We start from the raw sequence: 22,784 nt of genomic DNA on the forward strand, positions 1-22,784 counted from the left end.
CGATATCTTACAAATAACTGACACATCAAACAGATATGAATAAGGAAAAATTTTCTGGAATTAAAAATGTCTTGTCATAATGGACTATTTCAATGATGTTTATTACCCTTAATATATATGTAACACCTAATGTAAGTGGCCCGCGCTGGTTAAAATCACCTCGTTATATTAAACCAAACCTATTACACTTCTTCAAAATTTGATATCTCACAAATGGGTTAGTCCTTCAATAACAACACATCATGGTCTTTATTAAGGTGAAGAAATTGTATAAACCTCCTCCCATTTCGCAGATTATTTCTGACAGATAATTATTCAGAAACGAAGGTCTGGCAATGACTGCTTTTTTAGTTTAGAATTCCTCCGTATGGTTAGCTTTGGTATAGTGAAATTCTCTCTCTTTTACACACATTGAAGTATTTATGTTTGTTATAATGATACATACCGTAAGTTTGAAATGACATTATCCAGTAAACTGACGCTGCACAATATGTTTAGTTCACATATTTTCTACTCTTTGAAGATTATTTTTTGTACGAACAGAACAGTTAAGTGTTTAAAGTTCAATATCTTTTTCCCACCTTGTCCCGGCTAGGTTGCCTTCGTATTATTTCTATAGATCTGTCATACTCTGTATAATCACTTTAACTGAAATGATTTACACATTAATTCTAGGTGATCTTACTCAAGTGTAACTCAATATCGTATCTAATAATTTTGGGTGAAGAGGCTATTTGGAAGGGAGGGTACACATGGGCTGAAAGGGATGGCTAAAAGTCTTCAAAGAGAACAAATATTCTTATTATTGAATTGTTCAGAAAGTTAAACAGTTTGAAAATGACATAAGCTAAGATAGATATGATTTGGATTCGACCATCTGATGATGTTCAGAATGTGACATAGAAGACACGGACAGTGTCATTTCCCCTCTCTATAAATGGTTATTCAATCAAATTAGTTCCATGTTGCCAATACGATTTGGAATAGAATTTAATTGTTTTCAAGCTTCTCAGGTGTTGATAAAATTGCCGATTAAAAATAGACAAAGATATGACTAGGTACATTTCGTCCCTTTTATGCAGAGTTTTTGATAAGCATTATATAATCTTGACATGATTTGTGGCCAAGGGAGAGAAAATCGCAGGTAGCTGTTATCCCGACTCCCACAGGGCCATGACGTGTTAGGGTCATGTGATGGTGATAAGATGAGGCGGTGTATTGATTTGCCCTTGGTATTCTGTATTAGCACAGGGATTAGGAATGATCGTAAGTGACCTTTCATGTCACTTTAATGTAGCCAACAGAGTATCAGTACTTCGATAACAGTGACAGTTGGTATTAAACAGTCCAGTTTACTTGACTCGTACACATTCCTAACAAAGTATGAGTGAATATCATTGATTAGAATCACAGATCAAACGCAAATCGCCACATCGCCTTTGTATACATATATCAACATTTAGGTTGTAGATACAGTGTTTTGATCCAAATTTAGGAAAGATAAGATAAAATAAACTAACACCTGTCGGTACTTTGGAATATCCTGTGCCTGAAATTTCAGTGTTCTATTTAGTAGTCATTTTATATAATACTGCACTGACAACTGTCGGTTCTATGGAATATCCTGGGCCTTTAACTTCAGTCTGACATAATTAGTAGTCATCTTTGTTTTTACGAAAAAATGAGTGCTTCATGCAACTTCATAAGAAAAACAATGCTGAACAAAAGTGTATTAATCACTGGCCAACACGCAGCTCTAAAAACAATAAAAAAATAAAATTTAAAAAGCATTGATAACAAATACAGTTAATACACAAACAAATCGTGAAGCAAATATACGAGATCTAGCAATTCGTGAGGACATCCAAAGCGATTCGGTGTGTGAGAGTTTATAAAACAGACAAAACGGTTTCGGTATAACTCCTACACGGAACTTCAGCTCACATTGCTGAATCCTCCAGAAAGCTTCAAAACAAAACATGAAAAACATATTCTTACCAGCAAATTAAACACAAACAAAGGTGCAATCATTTTAAAACAATCAGCAAAACAAATTCCCAAACACACATCCTATACATACCTCGGTTCCACATCCACTGTCGATTCCCTATACGACCAATTCAGACAGTTTATATTTCACATCTATATTTACAATTGAAGTATAGGTAGGTAGTCCTGCCTCAGAGACGTGACGTATTTTTAAGATAAAATTCTCGTTTGAATATAGGGATAGACTAGCATACCTTGAGTATGATAGATGTAATACGCGGTCGTTTTCCTATACTTTCCGACCACCTACAGTGTTAAACACAACTTTAATCTACAGGTAAATATTTAACTGCACGCGGTTTACCATTCAGGTCAACAGTCAGTTAACCCTACTGTTACATGTGCTACATTCCATTTATATCCAAGAGATCCCCAACAGCAGTATTCGTAGTGGTTTTAATATGCTTTCAAATGCACTTTAAAAATCACTTAAACACTCAAACTACACATGCATAACAAATCCACCAGGATATATTGATAGTATTACAGTCACCTGTGGTCAGATCTTCAGAATAATTCACATAGGCCCGTCCAGGATATCAAATGAAAATACGTGTCCTCCCTCGTGAAAAAGTTTGCATAATTTTTTAAAAACCTCTATCTCAATCACAAATTTCTAAAGCGCTGATGATATTGAAATCCAACATATCAGCCATGTTTATACTTTAAAATCAAGGCAAATCAAGATACGTACCTGATTCTCACCTGAGGTGATTAGTAATTATACATACATATTAGTTCCTCAGGTAAATATCTTCGGTGACGTTAACTAGACATATACTTTTACCTACACACAAAACTATACAGTCACTATAATTAACCTTCATAATATACCTGGTACTATGTCCCGCTACCAGCGAGACAGAGATAATAGATCATATCATACCGATCTGTAATATACCAATCTACTAGAAAACCTATCGGTTGTTTTCAGTGAAAGGCAATTATCTGTGTCAATAGCACTCGCTGATGTGTGCACGGGTAAACATTTTATATATGTATAATGATACCTGTGTGTCCCAGGATTGAAATGTTTAAATGTAAAATGTAAAGGTGGGTCTTCGCACATTAATATAAACATATTGTGTAAAACATCGACTGATCCGAGGGCGAAAGTCTTTGGAGTATAAGAAGTAAATAGATCTACCTTTAAGATAAATAAGACGTTGTTTTTTACTTACTCTGATATACTAGAATATAGTATTTGACATGAAAAACATCGTTAAGAATAAAACTATAAATCTGTCATTACGTTGAAGTGAACTTGACTGATTCTTTTCAACATTAACTTACAGCAATGAGACGGATTTATTATAGTGAATAAATACATTCCTTGATTTTTATTTTTCGAAAAAGGACCAATTATTTTATGATTACTTAGTGTATCATTTACACGAAACCCATTTTATCCCGATAATAATACTTGAAATTCACGCAAAAGTGACGCATAAAACTGAAATGTACTTGATATCAGTCCCTATTATCAGAAGATAAACAATACCTCAATGCGCTGGACGACATATAAGATACACGTTAGACATCAAAGAATGGCATGGTGCAAAGAATATGCATTTCAAAAGTTTACATGTAGATAAACATGTCGGTGTCCTGAAAGAGGTTTTATATATTTGCTGTTGGATATTTACGTCCTGCTTTGAAGAAAGGTTCACTTTGTTCGTGTTTTATATAAAAAATATGTGGAAATGTTACGAAAATATTTACAAACAACTTAGCGTACAGCAAGTTATTGATAAAACACGTCTAAACATTGATTTTTAACAAAAATAGATAAATAACTGGAAATCTTATGGAGGTACATTTAGGACGTGCACAATACTATTTTTACATCAATTATCTCAAGAGCTCGACTTGACCTATTTTCCCGAGCACTCTACTTATAAAAAGTCGAACTCTCGTGATAATTGATACAAAAAATAATATTGTGCATGTCCTAAATGTACCTCCGTAAAATCTAAACGCTAGGTAAGATATTTATTGATAGTGAGACGATACAATTTCACAGTTATACTACAACAAAGAATACAGGGTACAATATGAACTAAGTCTGTACACATTAACGATGTTGTAACGTTGTCGACAGGCAAACAAAAACACCAAATGTCACTTCTGGGTCATGTTTTTGAAAGGGCGCAATCGTATGTTTTCCCTTTAAAAGAAATACACAAGTACATAATGAGTTTCGTCGTTCTACGTGCTTTTGATATAGCTGTCTTTGTAATCAACAAAGGCAACTCAAACAGCATGAAATACAGAAATATACCTTGTCTGTCACGCACGTGCTTGACTATAACATCTAAAATACGAAAGATAACTTAGAACTAGTAGATCTACGGAATACAAGTCAGAAGTCGTTTAATGACGTCACATCACTTGATTGATATTTTATATACATCGAGATTAACAACTTTAGAACCTATCAACCTAAACTGTATCTTATCTTTAAGTTTTGGTTGTGAGGTGTTACATGCATTTTAACACGTAATATATCCATATATATATATGCAATGTGTTTGTAACATGCTGATGTCAGTATCTTCAAAGAGCAAGGTATTTCTAAAATGATTTATTTACTGAACTTTCAGAATTAAAACAAATCGTCATTTCATTCAATATAGAGTCAATCAAAAATGATTATTATGAAGAGACATGTATATACTGTAACAGTGTAAGAGTTCAATTAATACACCTTATATAATATAACACACAGTATCAAAATTATAAATATATTTGATCAATTCATTATCTATTTCACACTACCATAATTATGAATATAATTGATCAATTAATAAAAAATTCACACTACCATAATCATGAATGTTTTATGAATTAATTAAGGATTTCACAGTATCATAATTATGAATATGTTTGATGAAATAATTAAGGATATCGCGTTATAATAATTATTAATATGTGTTATGAAATGATTATGGATTTCAAACTATCATAATGATGTGCGATCCGTTCATAAGTGATAAGATTTTCGTATGTCGAAATGTAATTATCTCCCCAATGTATATGAATGTATGATGCAAATAAAACACGAAGTCATTTACGAATTATTCAACAGAAATTACTGACACTCTTCAAATAAATAGAAACATACACACATATATATACTTCATGACTTTCTTATATCTATTTTCAAAGTATACAAACAATCGTAAAAGATGTTGATATTCCTAAATGTTTGTAATATAAGAAAAAAAATCACAATAATCATCTCTAGTGTGAGAAATAGCACCCAAGTCTTAATTTCATTTTCAGCTTAGATAAATGAAAGAAACATAGCAAAAAACTATCCCATTGTCCCGAAAACATTTTGTTATTCGTAAGCAATAGGATATTCATACAACTTAAAAAGAAAAAAGTTTGATAGTTATTGAATGCAGACACGAAAACTTTAATATTAGTCTGTAGCAATTCTAAGTCATATTCAGTAGAGCGCTTGATTGGAAGCTTAAAACAGGTTAGCAGCCAGGTAAGCCTTCATTGTATTATTGAATTTAATTTAGAACTTGACATCCATTAATTCCTCCAACTGAAAGAAAATTTGTATTAGCTTTTAATGCCATATGCCCATCTATTCAAACTGTTAGGGTATGTTCATGTTCACAGCGACATCCCTCTAATAAAGCGTAAAAGAATTTGAAAGCATTATTTTCGCTCCACACAAACACATCAATATATACATACCAGTCTTCCTCGACATCGCAACTAAGTAATAAAGTAGAATCACCTTGTATTTATATGTCTGCTGTTGTCAGCATTGTTTGAAATAGGGCACAAATCCTGTTTCATAGGACGTTCATGTCTTTCCCCAACATTATGTATGCTATGAAAATATCGACAGCAAATTTAGAATGAATACCGCTTGTGTACTTTGATGTCTATATGTCTCCAAACAAACATTACACTGCCTTAGATATATAGACCATTATATATGTTATAAATATAAAGAAGTCTACTGAATGAAATGCACTTTATCACACAGTTTATTTATCAACCTCAGTCCAGTTAATTGAGCATCCCTTGTCAGAGGAAGGCCGTACAGAATAATCCTCCTGAATCGAGTCCATTACAACACAGATTTCTCACAGAAAAACTTTAATTTTACACTTGTTATTGAATCTTGTTTCACACAATTTACTCAAATAATATAGGGATTTTCATGGATTGTCAATGGTTCCAATTTCAACAATGCATACTAATTTTATCGCCATGCAAGTAACTTGTTATTATCAAACACCCGTTCATTGATAATTTAGTTTTTTAATGCTATGCTAATCTGGAACTTGACCAGGTCAGCTGTCACTGCCAACGTTTATATAAACATTTGAAAATCTTAATCTGTCTAAGGAGCATGGCTTAGAATTATCTTAAACCACATGCAGAGCTATATATAGAGCTGTTTCAATTACGTTTGTAATATAAGTGCCAATGATACAAGAACAGGCGGCAGAAGAATAAAAAAATTGCTGTCAGAAATGATTAATAACTACACATTCTTTTACAATTAATTTATGGAATATTGTCCTTATGTCTATATTATACCCAAACAAATATCTCTAAACTCGGTTAACGTGCAATGTACAACACCTGTAGGGATATATATTGAGTAGTTGATTGCATTTGACACCTGTCAATCAAGTATTTACGTACAACTCTCACCGTTTCACACAATAAGTAATCTGGTATATATTGGAACTGTTTATCATTTTTTATGCAGCGAGTTTAAAGTATAATGATGTAATCATTCATCGCATACTTAGGTCTCTAAACTATCTCACCAAAATATACACAATGAATATGCTTATCTATTTGACTGTATTATCAACCACGTCATTCTATCTAGATATTTACATTTATTTTACAAATTGTTTAGAAATTATCTGATTTTTACAGGGATGCTGTATCAAAAGTTAATCCTCCTTCTAAGACTAGTCAGTGATGCTACATCATACATCTGTTTCGTCTTTATAGGACTCTCCATTAGACATTGCTTAGAAATGATTTTACCTATTTGTCGGTCACTCTATGTATATATATTCACAGAATTTGTTTTACACATTATTTAGAACTGATGATATTTTTTTACTTTAGACACAACAGAATATACCTTGAGACAGTCTATAGTCGTTTTTGAAACGCACAGATTTACAATGACTACCCTATGTACTTATCTGTTGACGTCAACCGCTATACTTTGTATGGGTGTACACTGTGTGTTGTTATTAAGTTGTGAATATACATTCACTCCGCTATATGTTTATCATTTGAATTAAATTTGAAGCTATCTACTTTAGACTAGCCTTCTATAGAAAAACAACTTGCTGTTTTGGGAGAGTTTGCATAGCAAACTTAAAACTGACGGATATTTTATCAAATTATGATTTATGATAAAGTATGAGTTAAAATACATAAACACACCGTCTACAAATATATTTATATATACTAATATAATGTTTATAATGAAACTACCTTGGTACGATTACGTCGTTAGCATTACATATCACTGAATTGTTGATTTCCATGTAAAGTGATCAATCAATGTCACTGTATTGACAATGAATACTACATAGTACAGCTAGCTGTGTGACGTAAATCTACAGAATATCCCTCAATGAATACTACATAGTACAGCTAGCATTATAACGACGTGTGACGTAAATCTACAGAATATCCCTCAATGAATACTACATAGTACAGCTAGCATTATAACGACATGTGACGTAAATCTGCAGAATATCCCTCAATGAATACTACATAGTACAGCTAGCATTATAACGACGTGTGACGTAAATCTACAGAATATCCCTCAATGAATACTACATAGTACAGCTAGCATTATAACGACATGTGACGTAAATCTACAGAATATCCCTCAATGAATACTACATAGCACAGCAAGCATTATAACGACATGTGACGTAAATCTGCAGAATATCCCTCAATGAATACTACATAGTACAGCTAGCCTTATAACGACGTGTGACGTAAATCTACAGAATATCCCTCAATGAATACTACATAGCACAGCTAGCATTATAACGACATGTGACGTAAATCTGCAGAATATCCCTCAATGAATACTACATAGTACAGCTAGCATTATAACGACGTGTGACGTAAATCTACAGAATATCCCTCAATGAATACTACATAGCACAGCTAGCATTATAACGACATGTGACGTAAATCTGCAGAATATCCCTCAATGAATACTACATAGCACAGCTAGCATTATAACGACGTGTGACGTAAATCTACAGAATATCCCTCAATGAATACTACATAGCACAGCTAGCATTATAACGACATGTGACGTAAATCTTCAGAATATCCCTCAATGAATACTACATAGTACAGCTAGCATTATAACGACATGTGTGACATGTCCTACAGTATTATTCAATTACTCCGAAATAAAATGTCAAAAAGGTACTCTAAAGATTGCGTTAGATTAATTATGAAGGTAACTTAGTCATTCGATTCATAACTCCCATTTTATACCCTATGTCACTGCTGAGTTCCGATTCACATATAATTTCTCCAATTTTAGTTTCTGAAATAACTCGAATATGAAATTAAGGTATCGTGGATAATTTAGTATATTGTAGTTTACTGATTATGTGATATTTTACAACCTCAACAATACAGAGATTAAATGTTTAAGTACCCTGACAATATCGATAACGAATACACCAGTATACCTCTATTTTAGAAGTAAAGGACGCGTGTAAATACCCGTGATCTCGGTGGCAGGTGTTTAATTATCATTACTTTACCCTCGATAGAAATAAGACGACCCACTGAGAATCCACACAAAATTAAACATATAGAATTATCAGTATTAGATTGTAACTGTGTAAGTCTGTGATCGAATTTGTTTCCTTCAAAATATTCTAATTAAAAGTGTTTGCCTTCTGTGTGATTTAGATTTCCATACATCATCTAATACAAAGCATTTATCAACGGAAAGTTACCTGTAAATCTAGACCTGTCGATGTCATGTGGATGTAGGTCTATGTTTTACAAAATCGATTAAAACCTGACACGATATTCACATTGGAATGTAATCACATGGAATTTAAACTGAAGTCATTGTCAACAACAAATAAGATATTTAGATATATGAATGGTTAAAAACCTTTACGTTTTTAAGCAGAAATTCAAATTAATTCCTTCAATCTACATTCATTCCGTTTCTGCTTTGTACAAACGCGTTTATCTGCCTCGATTGTCGGTAAAGAAAATGCTATAAAGAGTGTGATTAATGAAGGATCGCTGACATAGGGTTAGAATCCGTTTGGTTCGAGAAGACATTTTTAAAATTTCACATTTAAAACAGGGCGTCAACTGAATGTTGAGCAGTGGACCACACACCAATGTAATGACCACATAGATCACAACTAGAACCATTTAAACACTTCGGAAATTTCATCTTCCTAATGACAAATACGTGTCACTGACCTTTCTACTGTACGGTAGACATGTGTCTTTTGCTGGTTTATCAAGAAACTTTTTATAGTAAAAAAGACATAGCTATACTGACAAATACAAACATGCTTTTTTAATCAATCAAACTGTATTATGCAGTTCTTTTGCCTTTCTAGAAGCTAAGGTCTAATAATAAATTAAACTATATCACATGGTTGTTTCGTCTTTCTAGAACTCGTCAATGATACTAAGGTCTGATAATGACGTAAACTGTATTATACAACCATTTAGTCTTTCTAAGGCACGTCAAAATCGTAATGATAAAGTATTAAATGTAATGGGAGTTTTTTATCTTCTCACATTTACCAGTGTGTCGTACAGATTCGTGGACAGATTCTTCTAAATTTGATAGACTGTTCGGAGTTTGTCTACTTTCTTGGTGTATAATTCAATACCGACACGTGTATTATTGTATGTATGAATCCTGACCCGATGTGACACTTACACATGTTAGTAGAAATAACCTCATGCTAAACTCGATAGTCAACATTATTAATCAGATATAGGTATTTAAAACAGGTGTCCGTGAATATAAATATACACGTCATACGTATTTATTTAAGACACTACACACGGTGTTACGGTTTTACAGGAAGAACTATGATTTTATTTAAAACTTTAATAAGCTAAATTTCTGAGTTTCACCATTCTCGGCCCCCATCACGCTATACTATACTGAGTGAAATGAAGGGAAGTAACTCTGGGGATCAGAATGCAGTTTCACAGACAAACGTGTTCAAAGTATATACTGTTGTGTTGTACTTCATATTAAACATGCTTTTATGGTATCATAGATATTAAACACTGTGGATCCACACGCTATACGTGTCATGATATTACCACAGAATGTCATGTTTACAGAACTCGGCCACGATCAAGGGAAAGACATGTAGCATTGCCTTTGTTTTAGAAATTAAAACCGTGTGTCTTTTGACCCTACTGTAACATCACCTAATAATCACACCTGGTTGTATCCATCAAACATACAGAACGAAATTTACCCATAAGTCAAGTAAAATGCACATTATTTATAAAACAAATATAGCAATAGGCACAAGCTCTGGAATAAATATATTATAACCACGACAATAGAGATACACGAAAAAGACTGTAGCATTATATATAGTATAACAGACTATAAAAGGTTGTCAGATAGCCATCCGTGTAAATATCATCTTCCTACATGTTACAGTGAAACATTCCGAACTCGAGGAGTAAAGAAACACGTATTAATCAGTTGAAACATTACTTTCTCTATACTTATGTTATTTTTGATCTGATTTGACTTTGCATATATCGAGTTTCAATATATATTAAGACATAATATTTGAAGCCTAAATCATTACTTGTCTATAGACGATCTCATCCTTTATCACAATTTACTCCTATATAGATAGATGTTATATGATATCTATAAATAAAACTCTCACCTGTCACCCTTCTCTCCCTGTCGAATGATTATTTCGTCCCTCTCACAAGCTTGGTAGGTACAGTTCTTCATGATATCTTGTAAAACTCCTGTAAAAACACATGACAATATTGATATTTACGATTAAAAACATGCCTATTGTCTGACACAGCTCGAGCGACAATACCAGTGATAGATATCTCAGGCTGACTAGGGTTATTGACTTTCCCGGGTATTTAAATCCTTTCTACACAATCTTTTAAGTGATTCAATTTCATTGTTACATTTGCCATAAAGGCTTTAACTAAAATTCACTGTTGATACGATACGAGTGGTGTCGCTTTTATATTAATGATCATGTCTCGCTATTAAGTTTTCGACTCTAAATAGTTCGTCAGTCTAACCAATATATTGTAGTAATGATTTGACGTGTGGCATTCAATTCAACGACACAATGGTGATTGGTTAAAATCGAAGAACGATGATGAAAACGTCCATTAATTTCAGGCGAACAAATAATGTCTGTTTACCTGTTCAAGCAGTAGTTTACCAAAGTAAATAATGCGGTTTTTTGTGGAACAAAGCGAACAGAACAGAACTAACTCAACCTACAAATTACAATTAGTAACATTTTAAAAAATATTTCATATCAAGCAAATTCAATGGTTTGGTGAGCTGGCTTCATCTGGATATCGATGTGTTCGAGTACGACATGATGCTTTCACACAAAAGGACATACTTCGTTGATTGGGGGTATAAATCGGGATTTGTTTGTCTGTAAATAAATTAAATCTATTAAAGTGAAACAATTGTTTCTTAAAAGCTTCTGGCTAATGACGATTGTCCTTGTATGAAGACAACAGTCAGATAAAAAGAACTAGGACGTATACAACTGAATACTTCATCAAGCATGGAACTGATTCATGTACAAGTCGCTCTTCACTGAGATGTTTTACATACAGCAGACAAAGTATCAACACTGTAGGAATGGAAAGCAACATGAACACATGACAATGCGAGACAAAACCAAATCAGTCATTCGTGTAGAAAAAAAATAGAGTCGAGTACTGAATGATAAGTTGTGATCATTGTATTTAAGAGGTTAAGCAGGGATGTCCTTTTTCAACTCTATTATTCCCTGACTATTTAAGGCTGTATACCCGTAGACTGGTGTGATTTGGTCAGTTAATGTTGGAGAGGTAGCACTCTAAAATAAACAAGGCTTTTGCAAATTGAACAAAATCGCTGAAAAGCAGTAATTCAAAATTTGCATAAGAAAGGTCTAGCACTATACAGATATGGTAGCAACACTAAGAAATGATGCCCCTTCATATGCTACAGTGAAAAAGTGGTGGCGGAATTTAAGAGTGGCAGGCCAAGCCTTTGGAATGACGCCCGTCCTGGAAGGTCTGTCAGTGGTCCATCTCCAGGATTCAGAGATATATAGCCAGTACAGTTTGGAAGTCGCAGGAAACAGAGGTTTGTGACTATGGACGAAACATGTCCATCATTTCACCCCAGAAGCCAAACAACAAAGACGGCAAAGAAAAGCTGGAAAGGTTTTATGGGATGCTGATGATATTCTTATATCAGATAATCTGCAAAAGGGTCAAACAATCAATGGCACATATCATGCATCACTTCTAAGACAAATAAGAGAAAATATCAAACTCAAGCACAGCGAAAAGCTCAGTAAAGGTGTGATGTTCCACCAGGACGATGCCTCTATTCACAAGTATGATGTCATTGCCATGGCTGCCATTAACGATTGTGGCTTTGAATTGATTGCACATCTGCCTTATTCACCTGATCTCGCACTAAGTTTCAAAATATTTTATTAATACAAAAACAAATTGCATTAATAGGATCGGACAGCAGGCATAAGCCTATATAAGTCCTCTCCGAAGACAACACAGGTGGTCAGACAGTTATAGAATAGAATAAACATGTATACAGACATCAGTCTTTAGCACACTTTCATACAAAGCATATACAACCTACATACATACATACATACATACATGCATGCATGCAGACAGACAGACAGATAGACAGAGACAGACAGACAGATAGACAGACAGACAACTACTGAGTTTTATGTAATTAATGACTGTAAGGGAGATAACTCTTATTCATTTTGGTAACTAGACATAATTAGTAAAAAAAAATATAAGATAATCCAATCTGTAGAATTTAGTAGTTGTTAAATTAAATAAATGCATATTTGGTATACTTGTTCCTCCATAGAGACAGGATTTGGGTCATAAGAGTCCATGGTAGTAAAGTTGACCCTCTTCCCGTCCAATGGAGAGGCAAGTATACCTGTATGTGCATTATTGTTGAATAGAATTATTTTTCCCAAATATAAAGGATTTTCTGTTCTAGAATTACTAGTGAGTTATATCCCTTTTTATGAATCGTTTTGAGATATTAAACCAGATTATCAGAACTCTTCAATATTCTAGCAAAACAATAAATGGTTTAAGTTATAATTACGGAAGCCATGAGCTAGTGGGCTGCATTTAGGAGAATCTTTTGGTATCAATTATATAGGTAGTTACAGAATGTAATATTAATTTATTGGTATTAGTATCACAATCATGACAGCCATTAAGAATAATCTCTAATTCATAGTGTGGATGATCATGTTGATATAGACAATGATACAAATCTGATCTAAAGTTTATATATCTTGGACAGTCAAAGAAAAAGTGTTGTACTGTTTCAAGTGGTGCACCACAAGCACATATGGGGTAATCTAGTAAGTGGTCATTATGCAGATCAAAGTTAAGAGAGCTAGCTGAGTTCCTTAGCTGACAGAGGATAATGTTGTATTTTCTTTGTCCATATTCTTTAAAGACAACACTGACATCAGCATTATTATTTACATATAAGTTTAATACCCTATCAAGGAATTTTTTGAATTGGCCAATGGAGTGAATGTCAACCAGAGAGTCACTTATTTTATTGAATTCACAGATCATATTCGGAAAAAAACTTTTGTTATAGCAAAGAGTGCGACAAAAAGGTTCATTAAAAATTCTATTATTTCTGAGTTGGTATCTAGATTCATTAGGAATATTTAAATAGGGTTGTACAATATCATATAGATAGTCTGGCGATTCTTTGTTTAAGATCTTGTACATCAAAGTCATTTTATGTTTTTTCCTTCTGTCATCTAAGGATACCCAGCCTAGCTCTGAATACAGTTTTTCATTGGAGGTACCTCTGCGTAACCCAGTTATAATCCTTGCTGCCTCAAGATTGATTGATTCTAATAGGTTCTTGGCATATTCTGGACAGTTATCCCAAACAGTATCAGCATATTCAAGAATTGGTCTAATATGGGATATATAAAGTACTGTAAGAGATTTTCTGTCAATTTTATTCTTCAATAGCCGTAAAATATTCATTTTTTGGTTTGCCTTCTTGTATATGTAATCAATATGTTTATTCCATTTGCCATCACTACTAAAAAAGAGACCAAGGTGTTTATGAAAAGTTGACACTGAAACAAGCTCATTATTGAAAAAAATATCAGGATGATCTGGTTCAGACCTTCTAGAAAATACTACAGATTCTGTTTTAGCTGCATTGAATTTAATATCCCATTGTCTAGACCAATTATTGATATCATTAAGATCATCACTCAGTATTTCTGCTTCTTCTATAGGGTTAGTATTAACTATTCTAAAAAGTGATGTGTCATCGGCAAATAATTTTATGCAGCTAGTTACACAGCTAGTGATATCATTTATGTATAAAAGAAAAAGGAAAGGCCCTAGGACTGATCCTTGAGGAACTCCTGCATGAACATGTTTAAAAGTAGAGGCAAAACCATCAACTACAACCCTTTGTTTCCTGTCTGAAAGATAGTTTTTAAACCAATTGATAACATTACCTTTTATACCATATGATTCAAGTTTATACAACAGACCCTCATGCCAGACCCTATCAAACGCCTTACTTATATCACAAAAAATAAATCTTAATTCTTTGTTAGTATCTAAATTACTTATTATTGTGTGATATATGAAAAGCAGTTGATTAACAGTCGAATCTTTTGGTATAAAACCAGATTGGTGTTTTGATATGAATTCCGATTCATAAAGATGATTAAAAAGATATTTAAAAATGATTTTTTCTAAAATTTTACTGAAACATGAAGTTACAGAGATAGGTCTGTAATTAGAAACATGATTTTCAGTACCCTTTCCTTTGTAAATAGCACTTACATTGGCAGATTTCCAAAGAGAGGGGATAGTACCAGTCTCAAGGGTTTTGTTAAATAGTATAGTAAGAGGAAGATAAATAGAGGGAGCAAGCATTTTAATAATTTTTGGAGAAAGCTTATCTGGACCCGGTGGTTTCTTGTCATTAAGAACAGAGAGTTGATCTTTAACATCTTGTTCAGAAATAATAATATTGTCCAAAATGAGATGAGTATTAGGTATAACTGGTGGTAAAGGCTCAAGATTTGCAGAGGAAGTAGAAATAGAAGTAAAGTAAGTATTCAAACATTCAGCTTTTGCAAAGGGATAACTAATATATGAACCATTATCATTTAAAGGTGGCAATGAGACTGATTTATTATTAGTTTTGAATACTGAGTTGGCAATCTTCCACCACTTACTTGGGGGAAGGGTTTTATCACTTAGACATTTCTCTAGATTTTCATAATATGTTTTCTTTGCTTTTCTTATTAGATCAATTACTTCATTTCTTTTTTGTCTGTAGTTTTCCCAGTGTTGTTGAGATGAGCCAGATCTAGCTTTTTTATGAACACGGTTACGCTGTCTAATTTTCAATTTAATCTCCCTGTTCATCCAGGGTTTATCATTTGGACGAATAGTAATCTTTTTTTACAGGAACGAAACAAGAAATCAAATCATTAATACAATCAATAAGATATTGGTTCAATTCAACCACAGATAAAGTACTAGATAATGTATTCCAATCAATTGATGCCAACCCAGTATTCATACTCTCAATATCAGCTTCATGAAAAATATACTTTTCACTAATGTAAGATTTTTGCTTAAATATTGAATAAAGAACATCAAAAGATACGACTGAGTGGTCACTGCAAATTGGAGGATGAACAACAGTGTTCTGGATAATACTAATATTATTTGTTAAGACAACATCTAGTAAAGTGGAGGTAGTTGGCGTTATTCTCGTAGGTTCAGTTACTCGCACTATAAGACATTCATATATTTCCAAAATTGGAAACTAGGCCATTTCTGGTATCAACTTTCGATCAGATGAGGACGTCATACATGCAGTGGATGGCTTTCTAAACTGTTAAGAAAAGGTCTTTAAAAGTGGCATAGAGGCCCTTAAGCATTGCTGGCAAATGTGTATAGATACTGAAGGGGATTATGGTAAAAAATAATATAACATGTCTGCCAAGAGTCAAACCCTTAAATATGAGGCTCACAACTTATCAATCATCCCTCGTAACTTATTTGAAAGAGGTATTGTTGTACAAGGGTACAAATTTATTGATGTGTCTGGATACTTTCTGGTGTACCTACACTCTTGCTATTCTAATCAGCTTTACTCACAAAACATTTGATAATACAGCTTAGTTAGATACAGGTTATTATACTTATATGTTAACATTGTACCTGTCTATCGTAGTCCGAGACAGTACCTAAACATTGTACCTGTCTATCGTAGTCCGAGACAGTACCTAAACATTGTACCTGTCTATCGTAGTCCGAGACAGTACCTAAACATTGTACCTGTCTATTGTAGTCCGAGACAGTACCTAAACATTTTACCTGTCTATTGTAGTCCGAGACAGTACCTAAACATTGTACCTGTCTATTGTAGTCCGAGACAGTACCTAAACATTGTACCTGTCTATTGTAGTCCGAGACAGTACCTAAACATTGTACCTGTCTATCGTAGTCCGAGACAGTACCTAAACATTGTACCTGTCTATTGTAGTCCGAGACAGTACCTAAACATTGTACCTGTCTATTGTAGTCCGAGACAGTACCTAAACATTGTACCTGTCTATCGTAGTCCGAGACAGTACCTAAACATTGTACCTGTCTATCGTAGTCCGAGACAGTACCTAAACATTGTACCTGTCTATCGTAGTCCGAGACAGTACCTAAACATTGTACCTGTCTATCGTAGTCCGAGACAGTACCTAAACATTTTACCTGTCTATCGTAGTCCGAGACAGTACCTAAACATTGTACCTGTCTATCGTAGTCCGAGACAGTACCTAAACATTGTACCTGTCTATTGTAGTCCGAGACAGTACCTAAACATTGTACCTGTCTATTGTAGTCCGAGACAGTACCTAAACATTGTACCTGTCTATCGTAGTCCGAGACAGTACCTAAACATTGTACCTGTCTATTGTAGTCCGAGACAGTACCTAAACATTGTACCTGTCTATTGTAGTCCGAGACAGTACCTAAACATTGTACCTGTCTATTGTAGTCCGAGACAGTACCTAAACATTGTACCTGTCTATCGTAGTCCGAGACAGTACCTAAACATTGTACCTGTCTATTGTAGTCCGAGACAGTACCTAAACATTGTACCTGTCTATTGTAGTCCGAGACAGTACCTAAATATTATACCTGTCTATTGTAGTCCGAGACAGTCCCTATACATTGTACCTGTCCATTGTAGTTTGAGACAGTACCTAAACATTGTACCTGTCTATTGTAGTCCAAGACAGTCCCTAAACATTGTACCTGCCTATTGTAGTCCGAGACAGTCCCTAAACAGGTAAACCGACGAAGCGTCTGTTGTCTATGTATAAAAGGTTTGTGTAATATGGTAACCAATATCTTTATGGAAGATAATTAGCCTAGAATATGCACGTTGTATAAGACTGACGCCAACAGTGCAGGCTTTAAACAATAATGAACCACACAATATTAACATGACAATATAGAAAACTTCTTATATAGAACAGCTGGTAAAAGTTGACTAAGACTCGTGTCATCGACTTTAAAAAACAAATCCTATTCTTTATAATTCGTCCCATAAAATGAGAAAGTTTTATGTACACATCGGAAGCTAATGAAGTATTAGCCCAATGTTCATAGATAGTACTTTTCTCTGTGTTCTCCTTCTTTTTACTTACAGATGATTAAATGTCCATTTAGTACGGTAAGTAATACACCAACGAAATGATCAATGTTTTGTTAAAACATTACTTTTCAATGTCTTCTATAGCTCCTGAAATGCTGCAGACGTGTACGAAGGGAGATAACCGTGAGTTATCATGCCTTACGTAATCTTTCTTCTTCACCAACAGTAAAATAATATCAAAATTTAGTATAACAATTGACGTTTTATATAAAATATCACCAGATATAATATTTTGTAGGGAATACCTGTCCCCAGTTCTTCTAATTCACTTCTCTGTCTACACTATGACAGAACTAATATCTGTGACTTCTGATATCATCGGTATTATGTAGTAAGATGTTAACATTATAGGTACGAGGAAGGTTTCTGTTTAATTTTAATAATAAATCTTATATTCCGGCCTTTGTACAAAATTACTTCACTTCCATTCGGGTAATGGACTTTGCTTATGAATTTATAGGAAAGCTAGATTCATTTTCGATGCTGAACACGAAAACAAATGATTAGATAAAGATTGATTTTTACTGTATTATACAATATATAACCCTCTAGGTATGATCACAATACTCCAGATCACACTTCTCTACAGTACATGTACCATCCATTATCCAAAAAAATATCAAAAAGATTTTCTCGAGTTCTATATTCTTAACAGTGTTTAAACGGTATCAGTTCTAACATGTTGTCCATTGTGTGACCATTACATCCAATTTATAACTCGCGTCTATTCAGCAAGACTATAGGGGGGGCCGAAATGTAACCCTATATTTATACATAGTATCAGTGATATTCACAAATGAAAGATAGCCTTATATGGCATTTAAATTAATTGAGAATGTCTACCATCGACTCCTGGGAGAAATATTTTTTATATTAATTGTCTAAAATACAGGATGATTAAACCGTTTTACGTAACATGTAGATTTTATTACATCATTACCATGTATGAGTTTATAAAACGAATATCCCTCGACTTCTATCGACACTAAGACTTCGCTCGACTTCTATCGACACTAAGACTTCGCTCTACTTCTATCGACACTAAGACTTCGCTCGACTTCTATCGACACTAAGACTTCGCTCTACTTCTATCGACACTAAGACTTCGCTCTACTTCTATCGACAATAAGACTTCGCTCGACTTCTATCGACACTAAGACTTCGCTCTACTTCTATTGACACTAAGACTTCGCTCGACTTCTATCGACACTAAGACTTCGCTCTCGACACTAAGACTTCGCTCTACTTCTATTGACACTAAGACTTCGCTCGACTTCTATCGACACTAAGACTTCGCTCGACTTCTATCGACACTAAGACTTCGCTCTACTTCTATTGACACTAAGACTTCGCTCGACTTCTATTGACACTAAGACTTCGCTCGACTTCTATCGACACTAAGACTTCGCTCTACTTCTATTGACACTAAGACTTCACTCGACTTCTATCGACACTAAGACTTCGGGAGCCAATTTGTAAAGATAGCCTATGTGTCTATTGAACAACAAGCTATTGTTATATATGCCCAACTACTGTATATTTGGCTTCCTTCCTGTGGGAACAAACATAGTTCAGTTTATATGTCTCTTAAAATCCAAAACATTTGTATGCTCTCCACACACTGTTGAAAATTGTCGTCATCGGTTTTTTAAATACACCATTTCGGGAGCCCTTTTGAATATTATTAAATAAGATACTTTTCTTTATTTGATAATATAGTTCTACAGTCACCTACGGAGGAGTAGCGATGCGTTTGGATACTGCCTGTGGGAAAATACGTGCTCCCTTCAGATATTCCTTAAAGGTCAAATGGTGTGTCAGCTGTAGACACGTCGTTGAAATTTTTAATTTAATGAAATTCAATAAAATCAATGGAACTGTATCAAATCTTGATGATTAAGTTGTATGACACCTCACTTATAGACTGCGCTCTCATAACAAAGACACACACACCACGTTTATAAACCATATGTAATTCACACACCACACAATGAACTCGCAGACCTGGAAAATCGACGTACCGTATTTGTTCTTATAATTACTTATTTTTTCGACAATTATGAATTTAGGTCATTATTCAACAACAGATCGCTGTCCGCTAATTGAATACAATCCGAAATTTCAGCGCTTGAAATATGTGTTCTACAGTATGTCAATCATATTGGTAACGTTTTAATCGCCGTGTTTCTTCGGTGTTCTTTGTTAATTAAGCGGGTTGTTAATTACGGTATCCGTTGTAGTATATACATGTAGGTAGTAATAATCAGGATCAGTCGTGTTATCATGATCAGAAAAACGTTATCTTCCTCGACACGGTGTAGAAACACAGTGTCCTTATCTTCTCACATCTCTCCTGTCTAGGTCGATGATTAATGGACTCCAGTACTAAACTTTGTCCGTCACTGTTTAAGTGTTGATTCTCAATGTTGAAAACTACACACAATAATATATCTTCCCACACACTGTGTGACAAGTATGTTAAAATTAAGAGTAATCTACATGTTAAATGCACATCATAAATAAATATTTTGTTGTTCTAACCAGCAGTATTTTCACAGTATACAACCTAAACGTAAGCACCAACAAGAACGAAGAGACAGAACATCTTTTACAGGTGGACTACAGACCGAGTGGTGAGAGTCTACCCTTCTATATAGGATCTAGCTCATTACAATCAACCATAAACATTACACTTAATACAGAATAGTGTCTTAATTAAAAGTACACTTGCTAAAGAAAGGGCCATACCTGAGATTATCGTGTTATAATGACATAATTTGATGTGATACTCCACTAGCACAAAAATAGTGATATGCAAATGCTTTGGGATCAAAAACACTGGTTCAATAATTGAGTACTTTTGTGGTAAGGGGGAAGTACAAACCTCGGTCCAGATTCTGAAGCAGCAGACTCCGTTTCCGCAGCCATGGTAGGATGGCTTCAATTTCGATCTCATTTCTTTTATACGCCGGCTTGGTGATGATGCCGATCACCTGATCTACGATGGCGGCCATCTTGAATCCCGTAGTTTCGAATTCACACCAGAAACAATGATCCCTTTACAGCACCGTCTTCTTGTCTACTTCCGACGACAATGGATTATCCATGTCTGCCAACGGTTACCAATATTGCTGGAAAATAAAAAGAAATTGATAAAATGTACCGATAAATTGTTACTTGTGGCAAGAAATACATTTTACGGAGTCCCTTTGTCAGCATTATCAGTTTAAGGGTAATCGCATTCTGCTTTACCAAACATACCTGTTATTTAAAACTATCCAAATATAGATAAATATAGAACTTCCGCTAGATTTTATCTGGTATGTGAAGGTGTGAAACGGGTCTTGAGAATTTTTCATTTCAGCGAGCTCAACTGTTAAATATGTGACGAGTTTCTTAAATAACATATCACATGGAAACGAATCCGTCACGTGACGATTTTTAAGACAATTATGGTAAAACATGGATATTTCTCCATCATGCGTGATGTCATTTCCGCTCTGTATCTGTTGTCTACATTGTTACGTCATAATGTCACCTGTGAAGTGTAACGTCATTTCATTATCTAAAGTGACGTCACAATAAGCTATGTTACAAATGTATAATATACAAAACTATGAAAGGGGTATATCAGTGTAATTTTCTTACAGAAAACCAGCGAACGGGAAATATTGTAAATCGCATTGCATCTACGATGTTATGACAAAATACAATACACATGCGGTAACATTCAATTTTATAAACAAGTTTTAAAGCTCTACGTTATGGTTATTCACTTACAATTGTCACACCTACCTGAGTTATACTCGAACACCAATTAAAGTATTCATCCTTCAGTCTATGTCTTATGTTTCTGTTTCTTATTGGCAAAAATTACAAGACAATGATGATGAGTATATTGCAATAGACTTCAGATCTAGAGCGTCCTACAGTGATAAATTCCAGTCTCACTTACATTTCATCAGCTGATTTACAAATTCATACAATGTTGTGGTCATTTTTTAATAAACAAACACCAGAAATAGCGGTATCCATGGAAACACATGGAAGGGACTTGAATTCCTGTAAACCACCAATGTCGTGCCTCTGTCATTTGTGACCATGTATTACCAGACTCTGAACGAGAAGGGTTAATGAACGTCATGATAAATCCAGAATTGGCTAAATACAAACGACATCGACTTGTTCGATGTTCAGCACAATAGAATGACGAGGGGATAAAACGATAATGAAAGACAATATATTTACATTACAATACTGGAGAATACCGATATCAAAGGAAGCTATCGCAGAGCATCCCAGTGATCAGTATTCTAAGTGTATGGACATGGTATTTGCATATATCGTATAAAAATCGATCATGTCGCATATAAAAAGTTAGAGAGCAACAGACAGTTTTTGTTTCTATATTTTCAGCACATGATATACTGACAAAAGAGTTAAAGCATCACCAATGCTGGTGAGCAATATTTTCTATATTATGATATAAATCATTTTTAAATGTTTATATACAACATTTTCTGTATTTTGCTGTCAATCATATATTTTCTTGACAAGGATGTGATTGGAGGTTTCCCTATTAAAGAGAATTCATTTTAACTAAGTATTTCCATGGCGACGCGACTCTCTCATTAGTCATTATAACTCTCCAACATAATGATATTCTACCTCACAATACCTACAA

General features: G+C 34.2%; 1 protein-coding gene across 1 annotated transcript in view; it reads right to left on the bottom strand.

Annotated features, from left to right (window-relative positions):
- The window catches only part of LOC132550677 (uncharacterized), a 31,799-nt gene extending 10,685 nt beyond the window's left edge, over positions 1-21,114 (bottom strand). Inside the window, exons 1-3 of the mRNA XM_060214767.1 lie at positions 20,985-21,114; positions 10,998-11,085; positions 2,081-2,107 (exon numbers count right to left, since the gene is read on the bottom strand). Coding sequence (XP_060070750.1) covers positions 2,081-2,107; positions 10,998-11,085; positions 20,985-21,114 — 245 coding nt within the window. The remainder of the gene's footprint in view (positions 1-2,080; positions 2,108-10,997; positions 11,086-20,984) is intronic.
- Positions 21,115-22,784: the final 1,670 nt, after the last annotated feature.

Source organism: Ylistrum balloti, unplaced genomic scaffold (genome assembly GCF_031769215.1).
Source record: "Ylistrum balloti isolate Yb309-2 unplaced genomic scaffold, AGI_CSIRO_Ybal_v1 Utg370138, whole genome shotgun sequence".
Taxonomy (NCBI): Eukaryota; Metazoa; Mollusca; class Bivalvia; order Pectinida; family Pectinidae; genus Ylistrum; species Ylistrum balloti.